The 24415-nt window shown below is 41.2% G+C and overlaps 1 protein-coding gene across 4 annotated transcripts in view; it reads right to left on the reverse strand.

The window, feature by feature from the left end:
- Window positions 1-24415, reverse strand: part of ADCK5 (aarF domain containing kinase 5) — a 36150-nt gene that overhangs the window by 6224 nt on the left and 5511 nt on the right. For 3 of the 4 annotated variants that reach the window (XM_027857808.1, XM_027857806.1, XM_027857807.1), the window contains exons 2-4: window positions 14870-14988; window positions 13341-13490; window positions 97-172 (exon numbers count right to left, since the gene is read on the reverse strand). In XM_027857808.1, coding sequence (XP_027713609.1) covers window positions 97-172; window positions 13341-13490; window positions 14870-14988 — 345 coding nt within the window. Of the gene's footprint in view, window positions 1-96; window positions 179-13340; window positions 13491-14869; window positions 14989-24415 lie in introns of those variants that run through there. The other variant, XM_027857809.1, reaches the window with a different exon arrangement.

Genomic DNA, 24415 nt, shown 5'->3' on the forward strand with positions numbered 1-24415 from the left:
ATGGGTCTTTGGAAGGGAAATCCCCAGAGCCAATGGCTGTCAGGCTTCCCCCGGCTCCTGCAGCGCCCTCTCTATTCCTGACATCTGGAGACATACCTCGTCCACCCCTCGGAGAATCACATTTGTGCACCACCAGTAATCCATGGAGATCTGCAGGCCCACTTTGAGAGACCTGTCACGGAACAAAGGTGAGGGACAGGTCATTGTCTAGAACCTAACTGTGCCATACAGATGCCGACTCTGGACAGATTCCCTCTGGGCCCCTCTTGCGTAAGAGAATCTTGTGGCTGGGAGACTCAAGGTCTGGGTGAGGCCATCCACTGGAGCAGTCTATTTAGAGAACTCCCTATCATTTGTCCCTTCAGAGGCCTGCATGGTTCAAGGGGAAGAACCCTGATCTAGGAATCAGAATACCTGGGTTCAAGTCCAGGCTCCACCACTTACTAGTTGGGTGGCCTTGGGTAAATCATTTCCCTCTCTGAGCCTCAGGTTCCTCATTTCTAAAATGGGGATAAACACCCTTGCCCTGGATCAAAGAAGAAAATGCATGGCAAAGGGCTTAGTAAATATGTCATTATCTACATGAAAGTTATAATAACAACAGTAACAACAAAAACATTGTTCTTGTGCTTCCTGTCCTCTCACAGAGGGTTGGTCTCTTAAACTAATTATTGTTAAGCACAGAGTATCTTTAAGAAAACTCTAGGGGTGACTTAGGCACTGGGGGGACTGACCCTGAGACCCTGACTTTCTAACTGCTGGGAGCTCTGTCCTTACCATGTGTTTTTTCCTACTTTTTCCTTAACTGGGATAGGGGCAAGGAGCATCTACTTAACTCAAGGAATGGGGAATGAGATATATGTGTCTGATATGGTCGACGTGTAACTTTGTTTGGCTTAACTGGACTACTTTGTTACAAGGGAAAGTTCTATTTACTAGATAGTGACAGTGATTTTTTTTTTTTAACCACCAATGAAACAGTTTATAAAGTCCCATGTGCTAACATGCTGGCCTTCAAGTCTTAGCTAAAATCCTACTTTCTACAGAAAACCTTTCCCCATTACGCCTTAATCCTAATGCCCTCCTTTTACTGATTATTTCCAATTCATCCTATATATTGCTTCATTGCATATAATGTTTGCATGTTGTTTCCCTCATTGGACTTCTAGCTCCTTGAGAGCAGGCAATGTCTTTGACCTTTCTTTCTTTATATCCCCAGCACTTAGCACTATGTGTGCCACACAGTAGGTGCTTAATAAATGCTTATAGACTGACTACCTCTGAGCAAGTTACTTCCTCTCTGAGTTCCTTAATTTGGAAATTCATTGCTTTTTTTCATTGTTTTCCCTACCTGCTAGGGTCACGAAGAAAGTGCTTTGTAAACCTCAAAGCACTACAGGAACAGACACTATGATGAACATCTTGGATCACAGTAGGTGGCAGCAGAGTAAAGAAGGAATTAAGGGCATTTGATCTCTGTAATCTGCGTACCAAGCCGACTTAAGGGCCAGAAAGTCCAAGGAGCTCAGGGGCTTGAGTTTGGTATCTGGGCATTGGGAAAGGTTAACAAAACTTTATAAGGTGAAATCCCTGGGCATAAGGTACGTTTCCTGAGAGGATGCTCCAAGCAGAGCAGCAAGTGCCCTGGGAAGCTAAGTCAGGTTTAAGAAGGCTCAGGGCCAAGGATGAAAAAAGAAATACAGAAACCAGAGGGATGAGGCAAATGACAGAATTTCCAGCTTCAGATATGGGCCTGTAGGCCTTTCCCATGTCCTCTCTTCCAGCCTACCACAGGGGTGACCATTTTCTTCACCTCACAGGGTTTTTTGTTTGTGGCATTCCCAGGGCTTAGCACTTAGCATTATTTGCCAGGCAAATAATGAGTGCTTAGTGGAACAAGTATTTATTATGTGCCAGGCACTATGCTAAGTGCTTTATATTATTTCATTTGATCCTCACAACAAGCCCATGAGCTAAGTGTTATTATTATTATTCTGATTTTACAGTTATGAAAACTGAGGCAGACAGATATTATGTGATTTGCTCACAGTCACACAGCTAAGTGTCTGAGGCCTGACTAGAGGCTCAACACTCTATCCTCTGAGCTATCTAGCTGCCTCTAATAACGCTTGTTAATTGACTGACTGAGCGAATAAAGCTAGGAGTATGTGTTCATTTTGCAAGAAGTATTTTATAGCCTGGAAGTCTGGGTGCAGGGCTAGAGGAGCCCTCTCTTTGTTTTTTAGGTCTCTGTCTGGTCTCCCAGCTATGCTTCTCAATCTAAGGTACAGGGCATTATCTCCACTAAGCTCAGGCAGAACCACCCTGCTCCACAGTCAGATGGCTCAACACGTACCAGTGAGAGCATACGTCTGACTGGGGACATGGGACTTCACTTCAAGGATTACCTTCCTCTTACTGCAAGGCTGGCCAGCCAAAGGAAAGGCAAAGTAATACAGCAGAAAGAATACTAGACTGGGAAACAGGAAACATGAGATGATGTCCTGGTTCTGTCACTAGCACTCTTTCTCTGAGTCTCAGTTTTCTTATCTGTGAAATGAAGGGGTTTAACTCAGCAAGTGCTGGGTGCCTTCTGGCCCTGCCATCCTATGGCTCTATCATGTTCAAGCCCACTTCTGGGTTACTGCCCAGCTTGGAGGCCTTAATCCTTAAAATGAAAGAGGAAAGTTCAGCTAGATTCTACCTAGGATAGGCCATATTTATACTCCTGCCATAAGCCCTGGGTATACCATTTTAGGAGAAACTTTGACAGACAGTAGGCCGTAAGAAGACAAACCAAGATAAGGAAGGGACTAGCTGCTACTCCACATGAGGACTGGATAAAGCAACTGAAAATGTTTCATAAAGAGAAGAAAAAACTTAAAGACTTGGAGGGATATGCCAGTTATTAAAGGACTGACAGGAGAAAGGAGACACTCTTCTTGGCCCTAGAGAATAGAATGAGGTAGAAGTTAAACAGAGGAAAATTTAAGCTTCATTTAAGGAAAACATTCCTAACAATTAAAGTTAGCCCAAAGTGGAATGTGCTGCTTTGTAAGTTCACGAGTTTTTCCACCCTGAGTGTTTTCAAGAAGCTAATTGATCGTTGTCAGGAATGCTGGTAAGGGGATTCATCCTCTTTAGACGAGCTGGACTACATGACACCTGCAGCCTTCTCGAGTTCTCAAATTCTGTGATTTTGGTACATATGAGATGAACACAGTTACTAATGGAGAAATCAAGAGGCCTTTCAATCATCCCCAAGAGACCAAATGGCCAGAGTAAGGCCTTCTGTCAGTGACAAAGGGAGATCAGGGTAAAATAGGCAAGGATTTTACTTTGGAAGAAAATTATGACTTAGACAGGAAGCAGACTTCTTAACTAGTTATGGGACATTCAGCCCGACCAAGTGCTGCATAATACAGACTGTTTGAGAAGTGAGGTATAAAAGGGGCCTACGATAGAAGACAAAATGGAAGCAGGAAGGAAGTTGGGGGGAGGTATCCAGAGTAAGAGGGGAACTTGCTTAGAACTGTCTTTTAAACCTAAGAAGTAGAAACTATGTACTTACTCTACCCAATTACTCTGTAATTGCTTAATCTGACCACTGGATGGAGGTGTCAGAGAAGGGATTCCCGTATTAGGCATAGTGGTTAACTAGATGATCTCCAGATAAACTTCCGACTCCTAGGTTCCATTTTTGTTCAGCAAGAATTTACTGACTACTTCTTATGTCCTCACCCACTCACCCACAGCTGAGCAGCTTTATAAGAAATGAATATAAAGGAGTTTACCTCCCCTATCTTAAGTACAAAGAAACACGCCGTATATCTCAAGGTCGGGGTGTTCAATGGGAAGAGAAATCCTTGTGATTGGAACAAGTGTTCAGGGGCAACTTTATTCTCCATTTCTTCAGCTTTACTGTTTTTCACTAAACCATCAAGCCAAACTGGATTCCCCTGACATGGCTTGCACTTTCCTATTTAACAAATCTTTGCTCACACTCTACCTTATGGCTAGAAACACCTTCTTCCTCCAACCTCCCAACCCCAATCCTCTAAGGACTAGTTCAGACACTACCTTCTCCAGAAAGACTTTATAAACCACCATTCCTTGTCAGTAATGACCTTTTTGCCTTCAGATTACATGTAATACTATCTGCACCTGGATAATCCATTTGCCATATAGTCTTGTATGTTACAAGCAGGTGTGTCTTATCCCCTACTGGATAGGCAGCTTTAGGAGGGGAGGGATTTTGTCTTATTTTAAACTTTGTCTCTTCCAAGGCTGAGTATAAGACTCTGCACACAACAGGTGCTTAATGTTGGTTGAATTAAGTTAAATTCACTCATGAGGTCTGGACTGGAATTTTCTTAGGCAGGATAAGCACAGTCTACAGTATGCCCTTACTGAGTTTCCACAGCAATGTAACCTACACCACTTCTTGTGAGTTGTTTTCCATGGTCAGTTTTCTTTTCTTTTCTTTTTTATTTTTTTTATTAATTTATTTTGATTTATCAACAATCACTTCCTAAGCTTTTGAATTTAAAATTTTTCTCTCCCTCCCTCCCCAAGAAGGCATGCAATCTGATATAGGCTTTACATATACATTCCTATTAAAACATATTTTCACATTAGTCATGTTGTAAGGAAGAATTAGAACCACAGGAGGAACCACAAGAAAGAGAAAACAAAAACAAAACAGAAGAAAAAAATGGCAAATAGTATGCTTCAATCTGCATTCAAACTCCATAGTTCTTTTTTTTGGATGAGGATAGCATTTTCCATCATGAGACTTTTGAAGATGTCTTAGATCCTTGCATTGCTGAAAAGGGTTAAGTCTATCAAAGTTAGTCATCACACAACGTGGCTATTATTGTGTACAATGTGCTCCTAGTTCTGCTCCCTTCACTCAGCATCAGTCCATACAAGTCTTTCCAGGTTTTTCTGAAGTCTGCCTCCTCATCATTTCTTATAACACAATAGTATTCCATTACATTCATATACCACAACTTGTTCAACCATTCCCCAATTGATGGGCATCCCCTCAATTTCCAATTCTTGGCCACCACAGAAAGAGTTGCTATAAATATTTTTGTACATGTGGGTCCTTTTCCCATTTTTATGATCTCTTTGAGATACAGCCTTAGAAGTGCTATTGCTGGGTCAAAGGATATGCACATTTTTATAGGCCTTTGGGCATCATTTCAAATTGCTCTCCAAAATGGTTGGATGATTTCACAACTCCACCAATAATGCATTAGTGTTCCAATTTTCCCACATCTTCTCCAACATTTATCATTTACTTGTTTTGGCATGTTGGCCAATCTGATAGGTGTGATGTGGTACCTCAGAGTTGTTTTGATTTACATTTCTCTAATCAATAGTGATTTAGAGCATTTTTTATGTGACAATAGATGGCTTTAATTTCTTCATCTAAGAACTGCATGTTCATATCCTTTGACCATTTATCAATTGGGGAAGTCAGTTTTCTTTTTGTGTATATACGTCTTGTCTCAGAATCAGGCTGTGAGTTTCATGAAGAAGGGAACGATGTCTCATATTTATTAATCTTAATAATGAAATGCAGTCCTTGTACTCTAAGATGTCTTCCACCAAAGTCCTACTCCCATCTTTCCTCATGGCAAGGAGCTGACTCTGGGTTCTCAAAGATTTATCAGCAGAATACTGTGAGAGAGATGGCAGGAGCTCAGAGGAAGAAGAAAGGTTATCATGTACTACAGGAATCAGACAGACAAGCCTTCTTTAGTGAAGAATTAGTATTTAAGTGTTGGCCTCTGACAATCCACCAGGCCAGAGGAAGACAACTATTCCCTGACCTGGTACCCCAACTCACGCCAGTAATAAACCCTCTCCTTTCATAAGACAAGTACCCTCAGATACAGTTAAAAGGTAAGTGCTTAGGGGCAGCTAGGTAGCGCAGTGGATAGAGCACCGGCCCTGAAGTCAGGAGGACCTGAGTTCAACTGGCCTCAGACCAAACACTTGACACTTACTAGCTGTGTGACCCCATACAAGTCACTTAACCCCAACTGCCTAAGCAAAAAAAAAAAAAAAAAAAAAAGGTAAGTGCTTCATTGTTTTTCTTATCTGCATATTTCAAAACTCTGAAGTCTCATTCTTCTCTCCTTCCTCTCCTACCACCAGTCACCAGATCCTACCAATTCTTCCTTAGTAACATATCTGGCTATTAATATATGAAGAAAAATGAACTGCTCATAGGTAGGTCAAGCCAATATAAAATAGAGAAGTCAACTGGTAGATCACGTACATAATATAATAGAAGCAAACACACAAAATAGCATGGTCTTTGATAAACCCAAAGATTCCAGTTACTAGGGAAAAAACTCACTAATAAAAAAAAATGCTAGGAAAATTGAACAGCAGTCTGGCAAAAATTAGGTTTAGAGTGGGGTGAGGAACCTGCAGCCTCGAGGCCACAAAATCCTTTTGAAGGATCTGTTCTGTTAAACTTGGACTCAGTCAAAAGACCAAACGTGAGGACCTACAGGGCCACATGTGGCCTCAAGGCCACAGGTTCCCCACCCCTGGTTTAGACTAACACCTCATACCATGTATAAAGATAAGCTCCAAATGGATACAAGATCTAGATAGAAAAGGTTACACCAAAGACAAATTAGAGGAGGAAGGAAGAAATTATCTTTCAGATCTATGGAAAGGGGAAAGTTCATGACTAAAAAACAATGATCACACAAGATAAAAATGGATAATTTTGATTATATAAAAAAAGTTTTTGCACAAATAAAACAAATGTACCTAAAATTAGAAGAGAAGCAAGTAAATGAACAGTTTCTCTGATAAAGATTTCATGTTCCAAGATACATAAGGAAATGATTCAAATTTATAAAACTAAGAGTCATTTTCCAGGAGATAGTCAAAGGATATGACTAGGCCATTTTTAAAGGAAGAAATCTATGCTATCAAGAACCATATTTAAAAAAGCTCTTACTCACTAGTAATTAGAGATATGCAAATTAAAACAAGCTTCTATCTACCTCATACTCATCAGACTGGCAAAGATGATAAAAGAGGAAAAATAACAAGTTTTGCAGGGGCTTTGGGAAAACAAGAGCAACAATGCATTGTTGGTGGAGCTGTGAATTGGTCCAGCCATTCTGAAAGTATGCCTCAAAAGTTCTTAAACCATGCCATACCCTCTGAGCTATAGATACCACTATTACTATGATACCCCAAAGGAATCAAAGAAAGAGGAAGAGGACCCATGTGTATAAAAATATTTGTAGCAGCTCCTTTTCTTGGTAGCAAAAAACTGGAAACGGGAGCGGGGTTTGTGTGCCCATCAACTGAAAACAGATAAACAAGTTATGGTAAAGTATATGATTGTGACGGAGTGGTACTATGCTGTAAGAAATGCTGCATGGGATGGTTTCAGAGAAATCTGTGAAGACATGTCTGAATTGTTTCAGAGGAAAGTGAGCAGAACCAGGAAAACAATTTACACGATATTGTAAAGAAAACTTTGAAAGACTTAGGAACTCTGATCAACACAAGCAAGCACAATTCCAGAGGACTTGTGATGAAACATACTATCTATCTCTTGATAGAGAAGTGATGGACTCACAGTGCAAGACTGAGAGATATTTTTTTGGGACATGGTCAATGTATGTTTTACTATACATGTTCATAACAAGGCTTTTGTTTTTCTTGCGTTTTCAATGAGGGCAGAGGAAAGGAGAAAAAAAATGTATCTTAATAAAAATAAAAAAACAAAAAGAGAGAGACACTGCAACCTGGCTGCATTTTAGGTTCTTTCCAACCCAGAATCTCAAATTAGGAGGTACCTCAGATGTCACCTGAACCAACCAAGCTCTGCTTGAGAACTGACAACTCTCAAGACACTGCATTTCACTTCTGGACAACCTAATTTTTAGCAAGCTTTTTGCTGATACTAAGCTGAAATCTACTTCTCTTCAATTTTTTTTTTTTGGCAATTGGGGTTAAGTGACTTGCCCTGGGTCACACAGCTAGTAAGTGTCACGTGTTTGATCTGAGGCCAGATTTGAACTCACGTCCTCCTGACTTCAGGGCCGGTGCTCTATCCACTACACCACCTGGCTGCCCCTTTCTCTTCAATTTTTATCCATTGATCTCCCTTCACTTAGGCCCTACCACTGCTACTTAGACTCCTTATGAGAGCTGTTATAGAGGACAGGTCTGTCTCGACCAAGGTTTTTAAAAATCTAGGCTAAACAGTTTCTTCAAGCCATTTCTACCTCTGTAATAAGCCAGGTAATATTCTCACTGTGCCACCCTCAGACACACCAAACATTTCTCCCCTTAAGACTTTGTTTACAATCTTCTCCTTGCTCAGAGCTGTCTTCTTTCTCTCCTCCATCTGACTTGTTCTAAAGGCCCAGTTCAAGTCTTACCTCCTCTATCGACCCTTCTCTGACTACTCAGTTTCCTTATCTGAAAAATGAGAGGGCTGGACTAAATGGTCTCTGAGGTTTCTTTCAACTTCAGATCCACGATCCTATAATACCAGGAAACAGTTTCCATCCGGAGCTTCTGTAGCACTTGCTGGAAGAACTGTTTATGTTGGCTATTGCTTGTGTAAACCTCATCTTTCCCAACAAGATTGTAAGCTCCTTAAGAAAAGAGATCTTGTACTTATATGAACTGATGCAAAGTACAACGAGCAGAACCAGAGAACATGGCATACGGTCACAGCAACACAGTACGATGATCACCTGTGAATGACTTAGCTTTCCTCAGCATTAAAATGATCCAAGACAATTCCAAAGGACTTATGATGACAAATGCTATCCACCGCCAGAGAAAGGACTGAGAGTGTTTGAATGTAGATCAAAGCATACTTTTTTTACCTTCTTTATTATTCTTAGGTTTTTTTGGTCTTCATTTTCTTTTGCAACATAGCTAATATGGAGATGTTCTGCATGCTTTCACATGGATAATCTACATCAAACTGCTTGTCTTCTCAAGGCGAGGAGGGGAGGGGGAAAGAGAATTTGGAACTCAAAAATTCTTGTTTACATGTAATTGAAAAAAATATAAAGTATAAAAAAGGGGAAAAAAAAGAAAAAGGGATCTTGTCTCTCACATCCTACACCGCAGCCAAATCAACAAGCATTTGTTAAGCTCCTATTATGTGCCAGGCACTGTTCTAAGTGTTGGGGATGTAAAAACAAAAATGAAAACAGACTCTGCCCTTCATGTAGATACTAAATACTTACTGATGGGAAAATCTGCTTGCTCTAGGGGACTCTGGTCTCAAACTGTAAACTCTTCAGGAGTACAGACATGTACACTCAATTGCACCACAGAGAAACAAGCTAGGAGACTAGGCCACATGGTGAGGAAATTTTCTGACTGGAATCCTATCTGAGTTTCACTAAGACTCACGGAAACTAGAGGAGCAGTATCATGCCCCGGTTACAGACAGGGACACTAAGGCAAAAAGAGGAAAAGTGTCACACGCAAGGACCCAAGGCAACTTGGGTGTTGAACTGGCCACAGAAAGCAGGTCTCTGGATTCTCAGCCCAAGACTCTTGTGAAGGGCTTTAATGACAGAGTACAGGTTACCCTAGGGTGAGAGTTCTTAACATCTAGAGTCTATGAACATTTTTAAAATTTCATAACTATATTTCAATTTAATTGGCTTCCTGTGTAATCCTATATATATATTTTAGTTAATTTAAAACAATTTTTCTAAAAAGGGATCTATGGGCTTTACTAGACTTCCTAAAGGAAGCAATGAAACAAAAAAAGTTAAGAACCTATCCTATAGGCAGTATGGAACCACTGACACTTTTGAGCAGGGACAGACATGGTCAAAGAGGGTTAGTAATGTTAGTTGGCAACCGTGGAGAAGACAGAGAAGGGAGAAGCTGGAAGCCTAGTGACAAGACAAACCAGGAGGCTATTACAAGACACAAGAGATGTGAACTAGTATGTGGCCATGTGAGTAAAGACAGGGGTATGGCTGTAAGACAACTTGTATAGGTCAAATAGACAACACTTGGCAACCAACCAGATGCTGGGTGTGAGGGAGAGGTAGGAGTCAAAGATAACTCTGGGGTTCCAAATCTGGATGACTAGGAGAGTGGTATCTTGAAAGAAAAGTCAGGAAGAGGGTTGGGTATAAGGATAAAGAAAATGAGTTCTGATTTGGATATGGTAAATTACAGATGCCTACAGAACATGGAGGCAGTGATATCCAGCAGTAAACAGGGCTAAAGCTCAAGATCCGGACAAAGGATGATTAGGTAGATTTGAAAGTCATCTTCATAGCGATAAATGAACCTAGGGGAGTCTAATGAGAACCCTAAGATCCAGAAAGTAGCCCAGAACAGACCCTTGTGGTACATCAATGAATAGGTGTTGTGGTACAGGGGAAAGTACCCTGGATTTGGAGCTAAAGGGCAAAGATTCAAATCCCTCCTATCGCTTACCACTTGTGTAACTTTGGTTTTATTTTGTTTGTTTGTTTTTTGCTAGGCAATGGCGTTAAGTGACTTGCCCAGGGCCACGCAGTTAGTACGTGTCAAGTGTCTGAGGCCAGATTTGAACTTAGGTCCTCCTGACTCCAGGGCCACTGCACCACCTAGCTACCCTTTCATTTTTTTGTTTATTTGTTTGTTTTTTGCACTTGTGTAACTTTGGGCAAATTATTTGACCTCACTAGGCCTCAGCTTCCTTATGTGTAAAAATGAGGGGTGGACTAGGTGGCCAGATCTAAATCTATGATCCTATGATGATGATCTAGCAAATAAGATATTTCTGCCATCATGAGGTGACCCTTGCAAAGGAGCCATGAAGGAGATACCAGAGATCTCTGTTGGTACCTGGTCCCAGGGCAATCCCTGGGGCCTTCTCCCTAGAGAGGCCAAACTGGAGAAAGTCTTACAAAAACAATGGAAGTTGGAGGGATTACCACTGCTGTCCTTTATTCCAGCTAGGGGTACTGCTACAAAGGGGTATTTTTCAGTTTTTCCCAAAGAGAAAGGAAGAATGATAAAGACAATAGTAATTATGAATCAGAGTTCTATACCACTTTCCTCAAAATACACCTGGAGTGGCAGGTAGGCAGGGAAACTGAGACTCAGAATGGTAAAAGGACTTCCCAGAGTCAAACAACTGGTACATTTCAAAGCTAAGGTTTGAACCTTGGTGCCCTAACTCTAAGTCCAGTACTCTTTCCATTATACCATACTACCATCTAAACTGTCAAGGGTGTATGACTCAAGGAATTCAGCAATTTGCTTCTTGGAGATATGCAAGGTTATCTTTACAATTTTCAAAATAAATTGTAATTAACAACCTGAAAAAACATCAAACTCCCTAAAAAGTACATATAACTCATTATTTGACAAAAACTGCTGAGAAAACTGGAAAATAGTATAGTAGAAACTAGGCATAAACCAACATTTCACACTGTATACCAAGATAAGGTCAAAATGGGTACATATTTAGATATAAAGAGTAATATCATAAGCAAATTAGGAGAGCAAGGGATATTTTACTTGTGAGATCTATGAAAAGGGAAGAATTTATGACCAAACGAGATAAAGAACAACATGAAATGCAAAATGAATAATTTTGATTACATTAAATTAAAAAGTTTTTGGACAAAGCCAATGCAACCAAGATTAGAAGGAAAGCAGAAAGCTGGGAAACAATTTTTATAGCCAGTATTTCTGATAAAGGCCTCATTTCTAAAATATATAGAGAACTGAATCAAATTTATAAGAATACAAGTCATTCCCCGACTGATAAATGGTCAAAGAATATGAATATGTAGTTTTCAGATAAAGAAATTTAAACTATCTATAATCATATAAAAAATGCTCTACATCACTACTGATTAGAGAAATGCAAATTAAAACAACTCTGAGGTACCCCCTCACATCTATCAGATTGGCTAAGCAAAACTATCTATATTCATATGAAAAAATGCGTAAAATCACTATTGATTAAAGAAATGCTGATCAAAACAACTCTAAGGTACCACCTCATGCCTATCAGATTAGCTAATATGACAGAAAAAGGAAAATGATAAATGTTGGAGAAGATGTAGAAAAACTGGAACACTAATGCATGGTGGAGTTGTGAACTGATCCAACCTTTCTGGAGAACAACTGGGACCTATTCCCCAAGGGCTATAAAACTGTACATACCCTTTGATCTAGCAACACCACTACTAGCAATACTCTGTATCCCAGAGATCACAAAAAAGGGAAAAAGACCCACATGTACAAAAATATTTATAGCAGCTCTTTTTGTGGTGGCCAAGAATTGGAAATTGGGGGGATGCCCATCAATTGGGGAATGGCTGAACAAGTTGTGGTATATGAATGTAATGGAATACTATTGTGCCTTAAAAAATGAGCAGCAGGCAGATTTCAGAAAAACCTAGACTTACATGACTTGAGCAGAACCAGGAGAACATTGTACACAGTAACAGCAACACTGCGTGATGATCAACCACAGTTGATAGACTTAGCTCTTCTCAGCAATACAACAATCCAAGATAATTCCAAAAGACTCATGATGGAAAATACTATTCACATCCAGAGAAAGAGCTATGTAGTCTGAATACAGATGGAAGCATACTATTTTCGCTTTTTTTGTTTCTTTCTTTCTTGTGGTTTTTCCCTTTTGTTCTGATTCTTCTTTCATAACATGACTAATGTGAAAATATATTTAACATGATTGTATGTGTATAACCTGTATCAGATTGCCTGTTGTCTTGGGGAGGGAAGGAGAAAAATTTGGAAATCAAAATCTTATAAAAGTGAATGTTGCAAACTATCTTTATATGTAATTGGAGAAAAAGTACTATTAAGTGGGGAGAACAAGTACATATAATGACGCGCACATGGTAGGCATTTAACAGATGTTTAATTGAATTCTCAGTTAAAGACGACAAATCAGGACCTACCAGCTCCTGAGCCAGTTTGGCCCTTGGCGCCCCCATCTTCACAGCCCTGAGGTTTAGATTACGATTTTCCCAAACACTTCAAATGTTTCATAAGCAACAACTGACACCTGAAGATAATGCTTGCGTGTATTTTAAAAGCTCTAGCCCCAGATCTCACTCCCTACCTACTGAAGGCCCAGTGGCCACAGTGTCTAGGTCTGTGACATGCTAGTTCTTCTCCTGATGCCCAGACGGGCACCTTCTGTGTTTGGTACAAGGTTATAGAAATGGACCCAACTGGGTAGGAAACTGCAGTGTTGTAGAGGAATCCTTTGTAGTTTAAGGCAAATTGGAAGGATGAGCCCAAGAAAAGGCCCTCACACACAGCCAACCAACCTGCCAAATCGACCAATGCCATCTGCCAAAAGCCTCATCTTCCTCCTTTCTCGTTTGTTGGCAACAGCGTAGCGAAGGCCAAATAGCAGGGGCACACCCACCACCACGGCGGAAATTGCCTTCTTCCATAGGGGTCTGGGAACTGCAGGGCTGGAGAGAAGCCATAGGGGAGGGATGATTCTCTTTCCCACTGCCAAAAACCCCAACCCTTCACCCTCCCCCTCCCTCATCCATCATCTTCCAGCAATTTCCCTTTCCACATCCACCCCATTTCTTGCCAATAACCACCATTTGAAAAGAAGCTCCCAAAGAAGCTATGGAGTGAATCTGTATGGTTCTATGCGGTTTTTCTCCCTCCATTTTGCCTTTTTTCACCATCCAAAGAACTTAAAGGTTTTGCTGCCACTCACACAACCAAGTTAATTACACACAGACACAGACAGACAGACAGACAGAAAGAGACACAGACACACAGACACACATACACAGTATTAACTGGAATCCTGTCCTATTGCCCCAAAGGCAGTGATGGACTAGAGAAGGGGATAGCATTTAGATAAATATAGATAAATTTAGATAAATGCTATATTTTCCATAGACTGCCCTAACCCCAGGCTGCCCCACAGATAGAGTTTGGGATTAGAGAAGGTCCAGGTGATGGACTACTCTTCCCCTATATATCACTCCTCTCACAGTCACATGCTTCATGGATTTCTTTTCCTCTAAATCCTATATGACACAGTGCTTCAAACATCCAACAGAAAGAAGGCTGGAGGCCCAGTAATTAAAAAGCATGGCTCTCTACTTTGAGCACTCCATGTTTGTAGAGGTAGCAACAATGGAGTGGAGCAGCATTGGTTGTGGAGCTAGGATAGCAGAATTTGAGGCCTTCAGTTCTGAGTCTGCTCCTTTGTAAAATATGACGGGGAATACTCGTGCTATTTGTCCCATAGTGGTGTGTGAGGGAAGAGTCTGGCAAGCTGCCATGTGTTATGTATAAATGGAACCTATTGTTATTATATGTAATCACTTATACTAGGTCATAAGCTCCTCCGAACCAGAGACCAAGTCTCCTGACTGATCATGGCACATGAGGTTTATTTACAAGCTGAATGATTCAGACAGACAAGCATCTGGAGGTAGGCACCAGTAAGTCATATAGTTTGGCATCCCTCACAGGTACCTAGCGCAAGGCCTCAAGGAATGTATTTCCAGATCTGTTGGATAATTCAGAGAAGTCATCCCTAATCAATCATTATGTGTTAATGAATGAGGGATTTTCTGAGCCAGTCAATCTATAAGTACATATGTGGAAGACCTATTGTGTGTTCAAGGTTCTGTGCCAGGTACTGGTGAGGACATAAAAGGATAAGCCAGTCTCTATCCTACCACAGTTAATAATGAGGCCAGGAGAAAAAACTAATGACAAGAAACATGGAGAATAGACTATGGGACAGAGCTAGATCTCAAACACATCATAAGATATGAAGTCCTCTAACATCCTGGCAACCTGGGGAGAGCTCATTTACCTTGCAAGTAATGACCGTGCAGGTCCCGCTGTCAAGTTTTTCCTGAGGAATACAACTGGGGACAGCCAGGGTGGCTGCCTGCTCTGCAGCAACGCTGAATGGAACCGGCAAAGCTGCAACTGGAAAAAGAACAAATGGGGCAAGGTTCAGGTGGAGATGCAACATTTCTTCCCCAGCCTTGGGGCATTACCCCTATTTATATTATAGACCAGGTGGAGTTCCCAGGGCCCTGGCTTCAATGCTTCAGAACTTTGGATCTCACTGAGGACAACAAAGGCCACAAGCCCTTCTCTCCTTAGAAAACAGGGTCTGCTCTCTGCTGGCTCTGCCTGAGCTATCCTGGTCTTCCTCTGGGACTCAGGTGACAGTCGAGCATGGGGGCAGACTTTTGCTGGAAGCCCTCCACATTTGGCACAGCCTTCAAAACACAAGAAGCCGTCGAACAGCATGGCTCTAGTTCTGGTTCCCACAATTACCAGCTATGTGATAGCAGGTAAGGCACATCCCTTCTCCTGAGTCTCAGTTTCTCTCTGCCTCACTGCTGGTAGGAGGAGAGCACAGTGTCAACTGTAAAGCCCACAGAAATAGGAGCTGTTTTTATTACAAAGAGGTGCAAGGGAAGGAATACATTCCTAGAAGGGGGCAGAGGCCCAGAGAGAGCACTGACTAATCAGATCCCCTTCCTCAATGGCCGGCTGAAATCAGTAGTCTGAAGGAACCCAAGACAGTCCTAAGCAAGTACATGCTGGTGAATGCTATGGGAAACAAATATAGCAAGTGGCAGAAAGGGGAGTGAAAGGACACCACAGTTAGACCAGCCAAAGACCTATCTTGGTGGCAGCAGCCACCTCACTTTACCACAGAAAAACAGTTTGTGTTTCCCTTTGAATACTAATAACACAGATCTAACTAGTTCCTCAACTGAGCTAGTTCAGGCAACCAGCAGGGTTGTGTTGGGGGAGGATCGGTCTAGAGTCTGAGAATCTGCCCAGGAGAGCAGTGGGGATGCACGGAGCAGAGATGGGAGAGTGGCAGGCACCCAGGGTGGATGACAGCAGGCAAAAGAGGCACAGGAAATCATTTTAAAAGTGGCAATCTGTACTATGCTTTCAAGTTTACAAAGCACTTTGCATACATTATCATATTTGATCCTTGCAAAAACCCTGTGCCATAGGCAAGGCCATTTAAATTAATATTTTATATATGAAGAAATTGAGGTTCAGAAGAGTGAAGTGACTTGTTCAAGATTATTAAGTAGCCAAACAGGATTCAAACTTCAGTCTCCTGACTCCAAGGTCAGTGTTCTTTCTGCCCTACCAGACACCTCCCCATTTCGGATGATCTCTGACCCCTCTATAATGGTCAGCGCCTACAGGAGATAGAGGGCATGACACCAGTGACCAACAAAGCAGAAAATCCATTCAGAGATGAGCAGTTTGACAGCATAAATAGAAATGTAGCTGTATTCTTATTCATACCCACCTACCCAGTCCCACCCCTAATGTTTGGGTTATTTATTTGAACAAGTTTCTTTTGTATCTATTGTATCTGTGTTAATTCTAGTCCCCAACATCCAGCTGCTTAGCTATTCCATAGCTACCCTAAATGAAATATCACAAAGCGCTTCTTCAACACCAACTCAATCAGTTTAATTCAATTTGATAAACATTTTCCACCACCCTTTCCTTGATGCTCTAGCCTCAAATTTCCAACTGCCTGCTGAATACCTCTACCTTGGTGTCCCACCAGCACCTCAAAATCAGCACATCTAAAATGGAATTCATCATATTTTCTTCCAAGTCTGTCCCTTTGTTCAACTTCCCTGTTCTTGTTGAAGGTATGGCATTAGTTGAGGCATCTTTTATGCCCCCTGATTCACAAGTCCAACAAAGGTTGGTGTCTTGATTCTTGATCATTCCACTATCATTATCACAATCACTTTTCCCCAGTTAAAGTTTAATCAATTTACACCGCCCTTTTCCCAAATATGCTGCTGTCATCTACCAAGAATCAAGTCATTCCCAATGCTGATTTAATGACTTCAGTACTTGGCCACATAGTTCTAACGCCAAATGCATGTCTACCCAAAGGACTGTTTTATGGAGAACTTGCACAAGGTAAATGCTCATGTGGTAATCAGAAGAAGTGGTATAAGGATACTTGAGATATCTCTGAAGAACTTTAGTACTGACTGGGAGACATGGGAAATGCTGGCATCAAAGAAGGTGCAACGCACAACTGTAACATGAGCTGTGCAAACCCAGAGCCACTTCCACTCTAAATGTTCTAATGAACCACTTGTGCCTGATTTGTGGGAGTGCCTTCCAAACTCATATTGGACCGATTAGCCAAACATACCATACCCTGATTGCAACATTGTGATGTCTTCTTTGAAAATGAAGGACAAACAACAACCTGGTTTGCAGTCGTTTTCTTACTCACTCTCTGTCATAATCATCAGAGGTTTTAATATTTATATTGACGATCCTTGATCACACAATTCTTTGACTTTTATAACATCAACAATCTCCTCTTTCATCCCACTTCAGCTGCATAATTAGGCAGAGTCACAATTTAGAACTCACTACTTCATGGAATTATACCACATCCAACATCTGGAATTTTGAAATTCCACCCTAACTACAACTTCCCATCTTTCTACCTCTCCCACTTTCAGTCACACTACTCTCTCCCTTCATCATTACCTCCAATTCCTTGACCCATACCTCTTCTCCCAAGTCTATTTCTTCCACTCTACTGTAATCACAAAATCAAATTTATTCCACTGACTAAAATTTGTTACTTCAGTCTGCTGTTGCTCAACAGGCCTACTCTATTCTTAGTGACTCTTCACTTCATTCCTCAAAGCAAATTCTAAACCTCTATCCTCAGACTCCCAACTCCTACACTTAGAGCAGACGACTTAGCCTCTTGCTTCCGTGAGGACACAAATCTTTACCTGCTCTCTCCAGTAGGAAGTGATCACTCCCCTCTGAACGACAACGGCATTTAGCTTGTGCCTCTCTTTTGGCACTTGCCCCAGTCTGCCCTGTATCAGAGCTAAGCAGAACATGGTATAATGGAGAAAGTGCTGGACTGAGGAGTCAGAAGACAGAGAGCTGACCGAGATGACCTCTGAGGTCTCTTCCAGCTCTTGACCTATGATCCTATGAATATCAATTGAAGTATGTTGGAATCTGCACTCTTCTACTTAATAGCTATGTAATCTTGGCAGCCATTTAACCTGTCTGGGCCTTGGTTTTCTCATCTGTAAAAGGGGGTGGGGGGGAGGACAGTGGTGAGAATTTGTCACATCATCTCTTAGCACTCTCCAAGCCATGACAATTGTACACAACACAGGGGAGGTGGGAGCAAGAATAATGAGGGTGAACTGTGAGTAGATGGACTCTTATTTTCTTTGTCATGAGCCTCAAAAGCAGCTTTTCTAGTTGAAGAGAAAAAAGCTGAGGGCCAGGCACTCTTAAAACACCATATAAATGTTTGCTGTTTTTATCATGAAACGGTCACAGCATTTCTGCTGCCTGAGATTGTTGACTATGTGTTTCAGATCTCTAGGTTTCACATCCCTTGCTAGGCTGTAAATTCAAGAGTCAGAGATCATTTCATCTCCTTTTGTATCCCTATTCCCCCCTCCCCCCAATACCTGGGATGAGGCTCAGAGAAGGCCGCTAATTTTTGATGAAGGCATAACAAAGATATCTTCCTACTGAAGCCCATTGAATAGGAGGTGAGTTGGGAAGAAAGGAGTTATATGGTGGTAGGGAACAGCTCCAGCCCAAGATGTACTCCTTGGACTCCTTCAGGAAGGAGTTTCTCTTCTCAATTGTCTTATCTTTAAAACAGGAGATAATACCATGTTAACTTTCAGAAGGCAGGCCCAGATGATCTTTTTGAGGTCCCTTCCAGCATAGGGCATGTTTTGTGGGCAGGGAGAATTGGCTGTTAAAAGTCAATCAATGGGTATACTCTCTGCCATCTCATTAGACAGGTCATTGGTAAAAAATGTTAAGAGGCTAACAGTCAAAGCAAGCTCCAAAGGGCCTCTCCTGCCATAAGGTGCCTACATGGTGATCCCAGGCAGACAATGTCTGAAAAATAGCAACTCTTTGGCTTGGGTGGGAAAAATTCCCATACCACTAAGAATCTAACAGATTTTAACCCAACAGCTAGAAGCAAGGCTAAACAAAATCAATAATCCAGATGAAGGAGTAAAAATGAAAACATTCTCTGCTGATCAGGCCAATCTATGCACTACACAAGATTTGTGCCTAGAAAGAAGATTGGTAGGCCATGGGTACAGCCGCCATCCCCCATTTCACTCCACCCCTCATCCTCCCCAAAGAGAACGTGAGTCACAGCCGGGCTCTTCAACTTCAGAGGGAAAGAGTCCTTAGACTGTATCACAAAGATGACCATGAGATAGAAAAGAAGTTGTGGGAGGAAAGGTTAAAAGGAACAAGATTATTCAACCAGAAGAGGTAGCAGAAGGAAATAGGCTGGGATCGGTCACTCTTCATAAGTGACAGGCTAAAGCTTAATAGTTCTGCTAATGTAAGGATCTTTATGATTGGGACTTCATTTCCTGGACCACTGGGCTTTCAAGGTATGGCCCCAATGGGACAAGAGAAATGAAGTACAACTGCCCTATGGAGATGCTGTCCCTGATGAACTCTGTCCTGAAAAAATAAGTAGGGTGAGAACTGTGACCCAAGTGATGCTGGGGAGGATGAAAACACTGGGGAAACACTTTGAGAATCAGAAATGGAAAAAGGGAGATAATCACTGTGAAAAGCAGCAACAGTTTTGAGAAGCTGAGCCAAGGAAGAGATACAAAGGAAAAGGAGCAGAAAATTCCTATATGCCTTTGACTTCAAATCCTGGTCCCTGCTCCTGAAGCCAGAACTTAGGCTGACGTTGTCCGTTTTGTGGACCAAGGTCAGCTCCTACCAAAAAACGAGGCAGTACTTGTTTGATCTGGCCTAGAGTATTCTAACGCCTCCCTAGATTAACCAGAAGAGTGACTGCCACCTTCACAGCACCTTGTGTACTGACTCCTGGAGCAAACCTACTCCATTACTAAGTGCTTACAACTTACAATAGACCAAACATTGGCACCAACTCAGCAGTACATTTTAGCCAAGGAACTTGGCATTTCAGACAATCTCAAGGTCTACCAAACAATTTAAAATTCAAACGGAAAAGTCCTTGAACTACTGTCCCAAAAGAACTGTTTTCTTACAGAAGAACAGAGATTGAGAGAAAAACTTCATCTCAGCAAGGCCACACACTCACCCACACACCCACACAAACTAGGCTACTAGCCCTGATATGCTGGAGAACCTTGGTAAAGGTGAGAAATGCAGCAAAGTCAAGGCTACTCATCCCAAGAATTCTTCCAGGTCTCATTAAAGAGAACATATTACATACTCTAGTGGCCATCCCCACCAGATATTCTCTGTGATCTTATGGCCCTACTTAGGCATCTTAAGGTGAATGGAATGCTTACAGTGAAAGGAGGCTCAGTCCCTAACCTGAATTGATCAATTACAAAGTTCTTATCAAACATTGTTACTATGTGCCAAATACTGTGCTAACCACTTGTGGATACAAGTACAAAGAATGAAACAATCCCTACTGCCAAGGAGCTTCCATTTGAATGGGGGAGACAACAAATTCACAAAAAATATGTACAGCGTAAGTATAACGTGAAAACGTACACACAGTTAAGGACAAGGTAGTGTGGGAGGAAAGGTCTTAGAAGTTGTGGAATCAGGAAAGGCTTCACACAGAAGATGGTTTCTGAATTGCATCTTAAAGGAAGAGAAGGTCTCTTATAAGGCAGCAGTAAGAAAAAAGCGCATTACAAACCTGGGAGATAGCCAGCACAGAGGCTTGGAGACAGGAGGGAGTAACATGTGTGAGGAACATAGAGAGGACCTATTTGGTTCAATCACTGAGTGCTCAAAGGAAAGTAATGTCTAATGAGGTTGTTTGGGGGCAGGTTGCATATAGCTTTAAAAGTTAAGTTCACATTTTATCCTTGAGGCCACAGAAGCTGAGTAGGGGAGTCACATGATCAGATATGTGCTTAAGGAAAATTGCTTTGGCAGCAGTGATGGACTGGAAAAGAAATGAGGCAAGGAGATCAATTAAGAAGCTGTTGCAGTAATTTGGGTTACAGATGATGAGGACCTGAGCTACAATGGTAGCTATGTAAGTAAACACAGAGGGCAAATATGAGAAACATTGTGAAGGTAAAAACAGTAAGCTCTGGCAAGTGATTGGATATGGAGGTGAAGAGAGAATGACGAGTCCAAGGCAATGCTGAGCTAAGGAATCCAGGGGACTGGAAAGATGGTGGTGTCTTTAACAAAAATAGGGAAATCTGGAAGAGGGAGGGTTTGTGGGAAAGACGAGTTGACTTTTGGACATGTTGAGTTTAAGGTGTCTCTGGGACATCCATTTGAAATGTCCGAAAGGCAATTATTGATGTGGGCCTATAGCTAATATTCTAAAAGAGGAAAATTGGAAGAATTGGCAGGTATCCTCATCAGCTATATAGTATGCAAAGAGGACAGGTACTTCTTGAGCTTTTATTCCTTCTCCTACTTCTGCCTATTCAAATCCTATTGAGTCTTTAGGGTTTAGCTCAAGTTTCATCTTTTCCAGGAAAAATGTACTAGGTTACTCCAGCCTACATTGATGCTTCAAATTCTACTGGCGCCTACTGATGACACTCACCCCAATCTGGGCATACAATTTTGTAGGTTTTTATTATTATTTTTAATCTTACTTCCTCAATGAGAATATTAGTTCGTTTACACTCAACAGATTATAATAACTAGAAGGGACCACAGAAAGACTAATTCGATCCCAAGAAGGAACAGAGGCGACTGCCAATCAACAAGCAAACATTTATTAAGTGCCAGGCACTGTGCTAAGTGCTGGGGATAAAAAAAGAGGCAAAGGACAGTTCCTGCCCTCAATGGAGAGACAACATGCAAACAAACATACACAAAGCAAGCTTTATAAATAATAAATAGGACATAAATAACAGGGGAAGGCACTGGAATTAAAAGGGGTTGGGGAAGACTTCCTATAGGAAAACTACTTTTTAAATGAAATAAGTTTCTACATTCATTCCTAAGGTCCCATTCCTCACACCCCTCCCCTGAGTTCCCCATCTTCTCTTTAACATCAAAAGAAATCACTGAATCAGTTTTCTAACATCTGACAGCTAACATTATTAGATCAGAAAAGCCTGATTAAATGAACCAGCCCTGCTTAAACATTTACCATGTGTCAAGTACTGTGCTAAGTATTGGGAACACAAAGAAAGGCAAAAGTACCCTGCTTGCCTGCCCTTAAGGGGTTCAAATTTTAATGGCTGAAACAACTGTAAATATCTGTAAATATAAGATATATACAGTGAATATGGAAGGTAATCTTGGAGGGAAGGTATACTAATATCTAGAGAAGGGTATGTGAAGAGGAATCAGAAAAGGCCACTTATAGAAGCTGGAATTTGAAGGAAGATAGGGAAGCCAAGGCATAAGGGTAAGGAATGTATTGGAGGCACAGAAAAAAGCCACTGAAAAGGTACAGAAGAGATGGATGGAGTGCTGTGTGCAAGGGACAGCAAAAATACCAGTGCAGTTGAATCACAGAGCATAAAAAGTGGAGTAAAGCATAAAAAGACTGGAAAGATAAGAAGGGGTCAAGCTGTGAAAGCCTTTAAATGCCAAAGAGAGGGCTTTATGCCACTGGAGTGTATGAAGTAAAGAAGTGAGTGGGGTGGTTAGCTCTGCTGAGCTCAGGAAAGTCATGCTGGCAGGTCAGTAAAGGATAGAAAGACTTAGGAAAGGGAGACCAACCAGCAGGCAGGTGTAAGGTGATGAGGACCTAAACCATGATGGTGGGGTGCTAGTGACAAGAAAGGGATGTATACAAGAGATGTTCTGAAGGTGGACATGACAAGATTTGAAAACAGATTGGATATGTTGGGTAAGAGTGAGGAGTTGAGGATGACACTAGGTTGCAGGGCAGTGATTAAGAAAATATTGGGTTGTGGTATATGGTTGTGATGAAATACTATTGTGCTGTAAGAAATGACGAGCAGAATGCTTTCAGAAAAACCTGGAAAGACTTAAATGAACTGATGCAAAGTGAAGTGAGCAGAACCCAAAGAACACTATACAGAGTAACAGTAATAGTGTATAATGAACAACTACGAATGACTTAACTAGTCTCAACAATACAAAGATCCAATACCAAAGCACTTATGATGAAAAATGCTATCCACCTCCAGAGAAAGAACTGATAGAGTCTGAATACAGATCAAAGCATGCTTTTTTAACAGTGATAAACACTTTTTATTCAGGCAATGAAATATGAAAAAAATATTAGTACTTATTTGCGTTAAGTGTAACTCTCACAAATATTTACCTGACATATAAAAAGGGAAATTATTGTACATATAAAATTTATGTACATGATCATTACATATCAAAGCATATTTAAAAAAAAACTTTTTTTTTCTTTTTTTTTTGTCTGTGTTTTCTTTTGCAACATGGCTAATATTGAAAAATGTTTTGCATGACTTCACATGTATAATCTATATCAAATTGCTTTGCCTTCTCAAGGAGGGGGGACAGGAAGTTCTCCTTTTCCAACCCTGTACAAAGTTGTCCAGTACTCATAGCACACCTACAGCAAAGCTACAACAGGAGAGAATTCTAAGGTACAAATCACATATAAATGGAGTTAGTCAAGTATAATTTCATATAATTCAATTGTTTCACACAAGTTCAAAACCTTAAACATACCTTTCTAGACCCTGCCTTTCATACTACCCCTTTGAAGTTCAGGGGCTCCTCATCTTGACCAAAACTCTTACAGTTCTGGTTTCTCTTGTTAGAAGTAGTGTCAAGAGCACCTGGTTTGGCATCAGAGGGCTTCATTTTGAATATTAACAACTTACTACCTGTGTGACCTCAGTTAATTCATTGACTCTTCCTGGAACTCAATTTTCACAATCTGTAATATGAAGGAATTAGATTCTGATCTCTATGGTCACTTTCAGCTCTAATTATTATGTTCTAATGAATTTGAGAAATGTCCCTTCATCCTAGACCTTGTCCTCACTCTTTCCATCTTCCTGTGCTCATGGGAGCCTTGCTCCTTCTGGAAGATTCTGCATCCCTAGTCACACTCTTAGACAAGGTGATCCTTTTCTCATATCAGAAGACACAGTGGGTCAGAAGGAGCTGATGTTACTCCTTGCTGATACTCCCAGACCGTCCCACTGCTGTCATTACCTAGTAACATCTCCTTTGAGATTCACTCTGTCTCTAACACCCAGTCCAGACCCTTTTTGCTGAAACCTAGCAGCATCATCACCCTATTTCAGTGTTTTCCTCCCTGCCTTATTCCACCTTTGGCATTTACCACCTAAGTGACCCTGCTAAGAAGCAAGTCACTCCTTCACCTTTCTGGATCCCAAGTTTCTTTACCTGTCAAATGAAA

Source organism: Vombatus ursinus, unplaced genomic scaffold (genome assembly GCF_900497805.2).
Source record: "Vombatus ursinus unplaced genomic scaffold, bare-nosed wombat genome assembly UNPS02012319.1, whole genome shotgun sequence".
Taxonomy (NCBI): Eukaryota; Metazoa; Chordata; class Mammalia; order Diprotodontia; family Vombatidae; genus Vombatus; species Vombatus ursinus.